Source organism: Colletotrichum phormii (assembly GCF_030913505.1).
Source record: "Colletotrichum phormii strain CBS 102054 chromosome Unknown BDP81scaffold_8, whole genome shotgun sequence".
In the NCBI taxonomy this organism is placed as follows: domain Eukaryota; kingdom Fungi; phylum Ascomycota; class Sordariomycetes; order Glomerellales; family Glomerellaceae; genus Colletotrichum; species Colletotrichum phormii.
This window is the reverse complement of record NW_026851450.1, coordinates 588338-600186: the sequence shown is the minus strand read 5'-3', so window position 1 is coordinate 600186 and position 11849 is coordinate 588338. Positions and strand designations below refer to the sequence as shown.

Here is an 11849-nt window from a genome sequence, read left to right as displayed (position 1 = left end):
TGTGGAATTCTTTTATTTTTTATTTTTTTTATATGATGGTGTATATGCTCGCTGGTAGTGACCGGTCGAAGCAGAAAACAGGCAAAGCACGTCGAATCTCGCAGAGAATAAGTCGTTCGCTCGCGTATGCGGTTGTTGAGTGAGTGTCGGTTTGTGGGTAAAGACCAAACAAGAAGAAACTGGGGAAAGATGGGGAATGAAGTTGTTGATATATGGAGGCGACGATGGTGATGTTGTTGACCAAAAACCAAACAGAACTGAAAAAGGGGCACTTGCTGTCGCTGAACAAGGGGATTCCGGCTCCAATGAATTGATGCTAAGATTGGAGGTCTTGGACCGGATGATATATCTTGGGAGACTGGAGAAGATGAGAGGGTGCGTAATGAGTCCGGTTCTTCAGACCAAGCCCTGGTTCTCAGAATAGATACAGACTGACTGACAAAACAGGGTATCAGTCCGGTGGGGACAGGTACGTGCAGTCAAGTCAAAGTGAGAGGCATCAGGAGCAGCAGGAAGCAGGGGGGAGTGAAGAGAGAACAAAAATACACCAAAGTGTGTGCGTATGAGACGAGACAGTCCGGTAACTGGAGACTGGACGTATTTGGTTTCTGCCACCCTTGTTTGAGAAGTGGAGGTTGTATGGCAGAAGGGGGATGGATGTGTCTGCTGTCTCTGTCTCCTCCAGGTGTTTGTGAGGCTCACTGACCTTGGAACAACTGTGCGGTACGAGAGAGGGCACGTCTCAACACCAAATTTGGCTCAAAGTTAAGACGGGAGACCCGCAGGAGGGCGTATGTAGTAGGGTGTCCGTTCTATTTATGCCAAGGAACGCAATATTGGGCTGCGAGATGAGGATATGGACGAGCAACGAGGAAGATCCACAGATATGAAGATCCGAGGTGGGCGGCAATACCGCATCGCGGTAACATATGGTTACGTTGGGCTCGGTGGCCGAGTGTTAACACATTCTGCTGTTCTGCATACCAAGGCCTACAAGCTTGCTGCTGTGGATGTATATGTGCAGTATGCAGTGTGAGTGCGCAGTGAAAAGACGTGTATTGAGGCTCTTTGAGAGAAACGTGGGCTGGCGTTTGGGTGCGTCGTGGTGGCGGCCGGCCGGCTCGCGGGTTTTCAAGACGTACCCCCACGACCGACCATGCACAGGGTGACCCAGATGAGCGACGACCGTTCGCCAGAAGAGGAAGGATCTCGAGGCCAGGGGTTGGCTGTCGTGGGTCCGGCAAGGTGGCGAGCAAGAGGATGTGCAGGCTGGTGGTTGAAGGAGAGTTATGGTGAAGGGCGCCTACCGTCGCCTGTCTCAGACCAGGGTCACAAATGCGGCAGCTGATGTACATTGATAGGAGAGAAGAACCTGCGGCCAGGGTCAAGGGGCAGGCCCATCGATGTGAAGTGATACAAGCCTCGAAGTATTTTGGGGCCCGAGGGGTACTCCTGGATCGACACGGCTTGGGCAAAGACAGCAGTTCGGTCGTAGCCGTGCCAAGGCCGCAATGAGAGAGAGGCGTGCCAGGACGGGAGATGGACTGGGAGTGCGTATGAGATACTCAGAAAGAGAATGAGAGGTAGGTTGTGTTGGCCAATCGGGGGGCCGCCAGGACACCAAGGCCGCGAATCCTCGCATGTAGGGGCCGTGTGTCACACACATCCGCGGTTGGCTTGCTTCTTTGATTCATTCTTCAAGACTTCCTCATCTGAACAATGGTGGATGGGGGCCATCTCGACGTCGATCACCCACGCACAGCACGGGAAATGGAGGGGACCATCTTAGCCTATGGCCCTCTCTGAACTGCTGCTTTTCCTGCACCTATCCGTACGGACTCACAGACGCAGAGAACGTCCAGGGGTGCCGGGGTGGCTGGTAGGTTATGAATCGGGGAATATTAATAGCCCATGCATACGCCTGTCCAAAGCTCGCTTCAGGGTGGGCTGGAACATCACGTCTTTCGCAGATACCAGATGGCGTAGTCGTGAATACGTACGGAGTAGTAGGATACATCATCAAATGCGGTGAAGAGCAGCAGCAGCGAACGTACGAAGTACTGTATCCGATCTCAGATTTCGGGCCCATCAGAGACATTCATGTAGGACACGCACCGTGACGCACGTCAGAGACGAAGGGGGCGTCTGCGCACGCGCGGCGCGCTTCTTTCGCTGCGGTCCGCCCTTCCCTTTCCCTCCCTCCCGCGCCGTCGCCGCCGCCACCACGGGGGGATGATGCTGGCAGCTGCAGAGCAACGATTTCATTGCAGTCTGCAGCAAGCATCAAGCACAACTCGAGTTGGGAAGGGCAGATGCGTGTGTATCCCTCACGGGGGACCCCCGGCTGTCCGAGCCGGGACATTCGTTTCACGATCTGAGCTCTGGCCGCCAAGAGATGGGAGGACCCGCCTCTTGGACCTCGAAACACGTTACTGGATGTTGATGAGAGAAGAGCAATGACGGAATTCGCATGCAGAAGTTTTTTTTTTTCTTTCCAAACTCCTGTGCTCTGCATATTTGCCCTCAACTGGCTTTACCCTGTTTGCTGACTGTTGCTGCTGCTGCCCGCCGCATGGACTTGTGAGGATGGAGACGAAAAGGGCCAAGCCGGCCTCAACAATATTGGACTCCTGCCAGCTCGTGTCTATAGTCTTGGCCGCAGTTCGCGCACTGAGAAGAAGAAGCGTTCATAATGAAGTGCTGCGCATCTTTGCCAAGGCCGACTCTAGCTTGACATTTCGAATAATTGTTCCCGTATATCGTGACGAAACTGAGGAAATGCTCCATGTGGTTCATCTGCAAACATCGCCCTGCCACAATATGTTCAGTGTCCTCAACCTTAACCAAACACTCGAGAATCTCCACTTGCAATGGAGACGAAAATGTGTCGGGACCGAATAAGAGCCTCGACACAGAACGTCTACTGCAGCAGAAGGGCCGCCGGGGGTTGCAGTGAAGGGGATCCTCTGGCGTCGAGCCCGGATTCTTCCCTCTCCAGTGTTTAGTGTATTTTCGGCGGCAGCGCAAGTTTGACGGGATTCAGGAGACGGAACCCACCCGGGCGAAACACCGCTCTGGCCGGACATGTGAAGAAGGCGACCAGGGATCTGGTTCGGGACAGAGATAAGCGTCGAACAGCCAACGGTGACACTCGACGGGGATCAGTAACCATTCCCTCCTCTTCCTCAACTTGATTTCCACACTCAACCTAAGAGTTAGAGACTCAGACTTCATTAACATGACCCCTGGAAAAGCCGCCGTGCCTGTCCCGCTGTCGGGCCTGCGGCTGTCCCACCCGTCCAAATTAATATAGAAGTCAAAAAAGAGGGCCGCCTGTCCCGCTGCCTTCCCAGTTTGCCTCTTTCAGGTGCGCCCTCCCTGGCCATAACTTCAGAAGTCTCACACCTCACCACCCCTGGCGCCCTGGACTTTCGGGTCTTGGAAGCTTCATGGGTGGCTGGCCCTCGTCGATTCGCAGGTCGTAGATTTTTTGACAGCTTGGACGATGACGAAGATGGACAAAAGACAGATTGCTTGTCACGGAAGATTTCTGCTGATGGTCCTCCACCTCTTGATCGACGTCTTGGATGCCCAAAGAGCCGTGCCGTTCGAGCCTAAAGTGACAGTGATGACAATTCATTGTTCAATGCCCGCTACGCCTACCGATATTAGTGGCAGCGAGCACTGGACACTGGCGAGTGACGAGACCGTACACAGACAGCCGCCACAAAACGTGGTCCTAGATGTCTTAGCCCCTTGGCCGTCCATCCATCAGACTGAGTAGAAAGAGGGTGTGCATAAGTGCAACCGCAAATCATAGCTGGCTTATTTCTAGACCACAGAGACTCTCAAAGGTGCTCGGTGAAGTTCCCGTTCGCTTTGCGTGTGAGGCTTAAACAAAATACCACCACACGATGCCGGATAGGAGCAGCTCACAAACATTTGAGTAATTCGGACGAATGCTGGCGGCCCTGCAGACTGAAGCGGTAGAGAGCTGGACGATGTGCGTTATCAGAGATGCTAAACGTACAAAGCTCCTAGAGCCACCAGTTTCTATTCTCGTGAACTCTTGGCTCTTGTTTCTTCTTTTGAACCCACAATCCGGTTGTCACTCGCATCGCGGCTTGTTTTCATGTTCAATCGCGAGCAAAGTCTCGATAATGCAACACATCTCCCGAGCAAGCAACTTGGCGTTCTATCGCCACTGATTGCTCCACACCAACACAGAAACAGCCTCACAGAGCAGTTAATTGTGCACCGCAACCCAATGAAGCTCTCAAGGCAAAAAGTATATGGAACGCCAAGATGATGCATCGCGAATGGGATATCGCCAATAAAGGCAATTCAAGAGCACGTATTTCTCTGAGGCAAAGTCCGGTGCAACAACCAAAACGCCCTGCCCATGCGACCTCATCTAGCATATTTTGACGTTCCTCGCTTGCTGACTTGGCTTTCAATAGGGCGCCGGCGGGTTTGCACATCTACATCTGCATCAACCCGTTCCGGTAGCTTCTTCTTCTTGCTCAATCTCTTGGCCAGATTGGGTGGCATGATCTACCAACCGCCCAGCGCCAAGTAGGAAAATCCACATCTTCTACCTTCCCCTTGCCCACATGGCGCTTCAGCGAAGCCCACAACCGGTCAACGGAGTCCAAGGCGGCTTTTCTTCATGTCTTACTGTTGTATTGCAGCCAGCGGTGCCAGCTAACCAGTGCAGGACGATCACATCTACACTACGACTGACTGCGACACCGCCGCCGCATCGCCAAGGCGCACCTCGAAACGTCCGGCTCAACGCCCGCGGTGCGACGATAAGCATTGCCCGGCTGCCTCCACTGCCGTGTTAGCAACATTGGCAATGCACCGCCGCATCATAGAAGAGGGTCTATGTCGATGATAAGAGGGACGGACTCATCAACTATTAACTTCCCGCCGTGGCAGTGGACACTACCTCTTGGCGAGAGCCTCACTTCTTACCCACTCAACCACAACGAGACTTGCTAGGTGGTGTGCATCTGTAAAAAGGCTGCGTGAGGGAAACAAGCAGAAACACCAAGCGGCGACTATCGCATCGCACGGTCTGCCTCGATGCACCGCCCTCTCACATCTCCATACCGTAGTGGTGAGCGCCACCGCCAAGCGAATGTTGACGCTTAGGGCCTCCATTCGCACCCCTTTTCTTTCGAGGAAGAAGTTTGTCCGTCCAGTCCGGCCGTCGAAAGGTACTAGTCGCATCGTCAACCACGACTCTTTTGATCCATCAACTATCCATCACCCATACCTTATTATCCTGGCAACCTGGGACATTTGCTGTATCTACACCGTGACATCTCCTGTGGAGCGTTCTATTGATGGAGTTTTCTTGGCAGTAATGGACTTTGTCGGTTGTCCAAACAAGACCAAGAACCAAGACATGCAAAGTTGCAGATCATCGGGTGCCCGTAGGTAGGTACTCCGTACTTCGTACATGTAGAAATTGAGATTGCCCAAAATTTCCCATCGCTGTCTATCTGTACGCTAGCCCACGGAACCCGGACCTGTCACCGCGGATTACCGGCTCTCGTTTGCGCGCGCTAGACTAGGGTGAAGAGGACCGTTTTGGGTATTTCTTTTTTGTCTTCTGCTTCCTCTTTATATCGTTTCTTAACGTACCTTAAGGTATCCGTACTTTAGGCACGATCTTTCCAAGATCAAAGCAACCAAGGATCATGTCCAACAAGTCCAAGCACCTCCCCTAGCGGAGAAACGTAATCTCCAATTTTCTCGTTTTTTCCAAAACTTGCAAAGCATTCAATGAAGCATTGAACCGCCGACCTATAGACCGAAAATTTTGTGGCGCTCCGTAAAGCCCCGATGCGGCCGGCAAGTCTCCCATGTCCGGGTCACCGTGCTGTGTTCCTGGTGGGACCAGGTCACTGATGTCTGGAGTCTGGCGCAAAATCTCGCAACCATGTGAAAGTGGCCGGGTTTGGACGTGTTCCATGTCGTTATCAATCAACGTCGATGCCCGACAACCCATAACCCCTGAGCCCTGACTCAACAAACATTTTGCTACGAATACCATCCCTCCATGTCGGTGTCCTCCCCGCTTGCTGCTCCGTGCACGGAACCCGACTGGACGGGTCTGGTCCGGCGTATCTTCCGGCGGGCTATCTCGGCGGCGCCCAACGAAAGGCGGCCGGACCACCGTCGACGAGTCGTGCAGCGAAGCCAAGGCTCAGGGGCGGAAGGGATCGTGGCCCTGAATTTCGAAAGCAATATCCCATCGGGTGCGAGTTGACGTCAGTACAAGAGTACGTATTTTCATGAGGGGAAATAGCGAATTATATGATAATCCGATCCTATTTCCCTTATACCCACGAACCAAAAATTCAAATCAGATTTTCAGTTGGAGAAAAACTGGATATGTTCGTACTGACGTTAACTCGCACCCGATGGGATAGAATAAGCTTCGTTCCTCAGTCTGATTTTTTTTAAACACCCTCCGATTAATCTATCCTAATCGCCGCCTGTTGACATGGCAATCTATCGCGATGCTACATTCAACCACTAAAAAACGCAAGTGTACGTTGAAAATATCTGCAATGTAACCACCATCGGCAGGCCCGTATATGGAAGCTAGGGACCTCCCGCACCTCCCTGGACGAATATGGCAAGTTATCACCAGAGTCTTGGCTTAAAAAGAAGCCTGCCATGGTGTCAGATAGACAATCGTCTGCCCACTGCAATTGAGTACCGCACGTTTTAGTGTCCGTAGGGAGCATACCGCGCGGGATAGACATCAAAATAACGAACTTCTTGATGCGGCATTTCTATCGTCAATGGAAGGAGATGAGAAAGGTGCTCTCCATGACCGGAGACATATGCAGTGGTGATCCAGTGCCCCGGTTTACTGTTGATGAAGTCTATAACCAGCAGGTGCCAAGACCAGAAACTGCAGATGTTGGTCATAGCTAGCAAAGTGAATGGTCTATCTACGACGTCCATCTCTCGAGTGTCACACATTGTCACCATAATAATCACATAGGCGGCTTCATCGGTAGACTTTGAATGTTTCGATGTCGGGCCTATCATGCCCGAACTTGAATTTGGATAGGTGCGTGTGGCAAAAAGCAAAGACTGCCGGACAAGATATCCCGTACCGGTCTAAGTGAGCGCTGAAGGCCCTATCTCCCCATTGAATAAGAATAGAAACATCAAAAAAGTTCCATCCAACGGGGCTGGCAGCGCCCCATAATCCCGCGCCCTCGACAATTGCGAAACGGTGACCCCTGGGGCCGGCCTGTCTCAAGGAGTTGAACAACGCAGACACTAACACCGCGGTATCCACAATCAAAGAGCCCCTCGACTCGAGGTACCACAGACAGTAGGGCCCCATCACTGTCTAGAACAGTCCCACATATTGATGTTTCCGCGAACCTCTGAACTGTAAGAGTTTCACTTCTGGGTTATTATTGACTCTCTAGTTGCCTGCCAGGCTGCTAGCTAGATAAGCTAAGGTGAGCTGCAAAGTCAGCAGCCGCCCTGTGCAGCCTATCACGGTCACCGATATCCCAACGACATCGATGATCGGCTTCCTATTTGTGTTGGTGTTTGTGACCTCAACGGTCGCAGCTATTTCAGGACAACCAGATATAAGTCTTTGAAAGGCATCACTGATATCAAGGCTCGTCGAAGATCCGAGATCCTCACGAAAATTTCACGGAGCAGCTTTTTCTTCTTTTTCATGTCGTGATTATTTACAGTGGTTCGTTCGATCTTTCGAGTAATAACCCTCTTCACGTTAAGCTCGTGCGATCTTGCATCGATTAGATTATTCAAAGTTGTGACAGCTGCGAGGATTCAGTTTTTGATACTTCCCAAGGGCCCGGAGTAATCCATAAAATGTACTCTAGGAATGGGGGCCCGTTAATATCGAGAGTAGCAGCGGCCTGATGTTTGACATTGAATTATATTGCGTTGCCCCTGGAACTCCGCCGACTCCGATCTACTCCCTCCGGCAGTCGACGATAGAGTACAGACAGGTGTATCTTCTGTAGAACTTCTTTTTGACCAAGGACTTGTTCTTTCACTTGCTGACTGGTCCATGAGCATTTGAAGCATTTCCAAATTCAACTCAGGGGGTCACTATATTGAACGATGGAACCCCCACTGCTAAGCACCGGTTTGACAGCAAGACAGCTGTGGAAGACACAGGCTTCGTAGACCGACCCCGGCAGATCAGGGGCTGGATGACCAAAGGATCATGAACCTTGGTTCAATTTCTAGTAGCCGCTTATAGACCAGATGTGCGCGTACATGGACCCACGAAGATGACTTCGATGGCTTCAATTTGTGATTTCACCCATCTAGCGTCATAGATGCTGTCGATCACTCGCCTTGCGTCACTATGCAAATGTCTGTCTTTTTCCAATTAAGTGAACGCCAGCATGCCAAGGCAATAATCACAGTCCCACTCGCACCACATGCAGTGAGTTGTCAATGAAATTATCATGCCAACCAGTGATTTCCATTCTGTGATATACCGTACATACTATACATGCAAGCACGACGTAACCTTTCTTGGGACATCAACTAATATCCAAAGTTCCCATCAAAGTGTCTTACCACAGCTCACAGGTGGGCTTCTTGTCCTTGCACTGGAAGCTTTCCTTGAACTCACGACTGTTGGACATAGTGCCAAGAATTCGGGCCCACTTGGGCGCATGAGGATCAGTATAGATCCGGTTGATGGCCGTATCCTTCCGAGACATGCCACACCACCAGTTGGAGTACGTGACGAAGAAGAGCTGATCTTGCGTGAAGTGCTCAAGGCCCGGCAGATCCTTGTTGGGGTGCTTGTGGGCACGGCGCTTCCAGGCCTGGTATGAGGCCGAAAGTCCACCGGCATCGGCAAGGTTCTCGCCAAGTGTGAGGCGTCCGTTGACGTGGAGAGGCTTGTCGTCCGGTCCTGGGACAGAGAAGTTAGAGTACTGCTCGACGAAGCACTCGGCTTTGTCCTTGAATGCCTGGACAGTGGCGTCTGACCACCAGTCAGTGTAGTTGCCGTTCTGATCATAGTGACGACCGGTGGAGTCAAAGGCGTGGCTGAGCTCGTGCCCAGCGACAGAGCCAAAGGCACCGTAAGACATATAGGCAGGGACTTCGACGTCGAAAACGGGGAACTGCATAATGCCAGCCGGGAAGACGATTTCGTTGCCGGGAGGATTGTAATAGGCATTGACAGTAGGGACTGTCATTCCCCACTGCTCCCGGTCGACGGGCTTGCCGAGGGCTGACCACTCGTAGCCCACAGCGAACTTGCGAACGGCGAGTGCGTTCTTGAAGAAAGTATCCGGGTTGATGTCGACGGAGTTGTAAAAGTCGTTGAGGCTGGGAGGGTCCATGATGTCGGGGCTCTTGGTCGGGTAGCCGATCTTCTGGATGATGTTCTGAACCTTCTCCATAGCCTTGGTGGTTGTCTCTTTGTCCATCCACTTGGCGGCCTTGAGCTTCTTGGTGAACTCGGTCTTGATATCGGTGATAATAGTGTCGCCAAACTTCTTTGCCTCGGCCGAAAAGGCCTTCTCAACGAAGAAGCGGCTGAGAATCCATCCCAAGCCATCATCGACATGACCAACGCAAGTGCGCCATCTTTCAGGGGCAGACTCGGGGTCCTGGGTAGATTAGTGTCATGCTGATCGAACGGATGGCTTCATGCTTACCTTTCCAGCGAGCTCGTTCTTGAAGCGCTTGTAGGGCTTGAGAGCATCGACGTCGACGTAGGAACCAAGGGATTGGACAGCCTTCCAGACGAAGTAGTTCTGGAGTACCTCCTTGTCGGTCCCGGAAAGAATGGTAGACAACTCAGTCATGTACTTGGGTGACATCATGATGACGCGCTCAACGACAAAGCCCTCGGGGACGAGATCGTGGATCAAGGCCGTGAGCTCAATCTCAGGAGCAAGAGCAGATGCCTCATCAATGAGCATGGGGTTGTATGTTTTCTGTTCAAGTGTCAGTTCCTTCAGACTCCACTAGTGGTGATGGTCCAACTACTCACAGTGACATCCTCGAGCTCCTCGGTGGGAGGGGAGGCGGCTGCCAGAAGCTTCTCGAGATCAACAACCTTGGCGAAGCTGTCCTTGTTTCCATCGGGATAGAGGTTGTTGAGAACTTCAACGGCAACTCCGCGGTACTTCTCGACAAGCTTCTCATCTTCGTATCGTTCCTTTGAGGGAAGTCCCAGGCTGTAAGGAGGTGCGACAGAAACAACAACAGTATCGGGATCTCTGTCGTCCGCACCGGTTCCAGTTGCAATGAAAGCGTTTACTCCGTATCTGGATAGAAGAAGAATTGTGTCTTTGGTCGGGCTAGGGTCGACAGAGGTGGCCGCCTCAAGAGGGTAGCTGTTCTTGATCTCATCCAAAATCTGGATGAGGGGCTCGACTCCGGTCTCCTTGATCTTGTCCTCGTCAACACAGGCATCGTACGATGCCTTCATCTTGTCAAAGTTCTGCTCGTCGGCGGACTTATCGGTGGATTCCAGACGGAGGGGCGAGAAGTACGAGTGCTAAAAATCAATTAGCAAATGACGTTGACCATGACATGATGGTGCTGACCTGGGAGTCCTTGGGGTATGGTGCCTCGAGGATGTGACGAAGCAGCAGCTCCGAGTTCTCGGACATGATGGTGCCGGTGAAGGCATCGCCTTGGTCGGCACGAAGGTCGTGACGGTCTCTCCATCCTCCGCAGACGAGCTCCTCAAAGTCGTTGCATGGGTCCAATTCCTTGTAGTCCGGCGATAGGTTGTACAAGATCTCCGAAGCGGCATGAACACAAGCCGGTGTCATGCAAACGGGCGTCTTCTCTTCGTGGATGGGTTTCTGAGCTACACGAACAGGTCTTAGTAACCGTCTACAGAGTCATACGAGGTGTCACGAACCTTGCGGGATGTTGTAGTACAGCAAACCGGCAGCAGTAGCCAAGACGAAGACCTTGACTACGGCTTTCCCCGCAGAGCACCGTTGGGCGTACGGGCACCGCGTGGGCCGGCCGTAGGATACGCGCTGCCCCGGCTCCGGGATCAGCGGCGCCTTCTCCGACATGACGAGCGATTGCGTGATGGTGGCCTAGTGATAAAGCTATGGCGATAAGGCGATAGACGAAACCAGCCAGCTGAGAATCGAGATGTGTGTGTATATGTTGATAAGGAGAGATCCAATGACTGGATGGATGGTGGTTGCAGATGGGAGGTGGATCGCATGAGATCTGATGGAGCTCTCGGAGCTTTGGGGGAGCTTGGAGCTGGAGCTCTTGGGCGACGACGCTTTGATGCGGAGAAGCAGCTGGAGTGCAGCTGGCGGGGCGATTTGGCCGAGGCTACTTCATTTTTGCGCAAAGTTGGCAGCGGGAGGAAGTATCTCGGGATCGAGCTAGGATGCCTGGAACGGGACGTGCGCCGGGGAAACTCCGCTCAAACTTGGACCCTTTGCTCCTGAGGCCTCTCACTCATGAATCTCATCTCATGATCGCTGATAGTGAGCTTCTCACTTGACTACTCACTTTGAGCAACCATGATTGAGATTCTTCTTTCCTACATTCATATAAATCGGAACTCCGGCAGTAGATATTCTGCTGGAATATCACACCTTCCTTCTCGATGCACCATCCCGTGTCTAGTGTCTCATCCGCTCAGGGCATGTCTGTTCCTACAGTAGCTCTGGCTGCTGTATTTTACAGACATCCGATCTTCACTCATGACCGAGCGTCCGTAATCTTTCCATCAAAGACTGAACAGGCTAAGCTCCGTGGCCATTGATGGACTTTTCGACCGCCTAGTGTGGCGCCTGCTCGTGGCTTGTAGTTGT

The 11849-nt window shown here is 52.3% G+C and overlaps 1 protein-coding gene across 1 annotated transcript; it reads right to left on the bottom strand.

Moving 5' to 3' along the window:
- Nucleotides 1-8603: 8603 nt before the first annotated feature.
- BDP81DRAFT_393320 (peptidase family M13) lies at nucleotides 8604-11087 on the bottom strand (the record flags this gene model as incomplete). The annotated part of the gene is made up of 5 exons (XM_060587817.1): nucleotides 8604-9656; nucleotides 9705-9986; nucleotides 10043-10552; nucleotides 10602-10870; nucleotides 10925-11087. The coding sequence occupies 5 exons, from the start codon at nucleotides 11085-11087 to the stop codon at nucleotides 8604-8606; spliced, it is 2277 nt and encodes a 758-aa protein (XP_060446225.1).
- Between the last annotated feature and the right edge of the window lie 762 nt (nucleotides 11088-11849).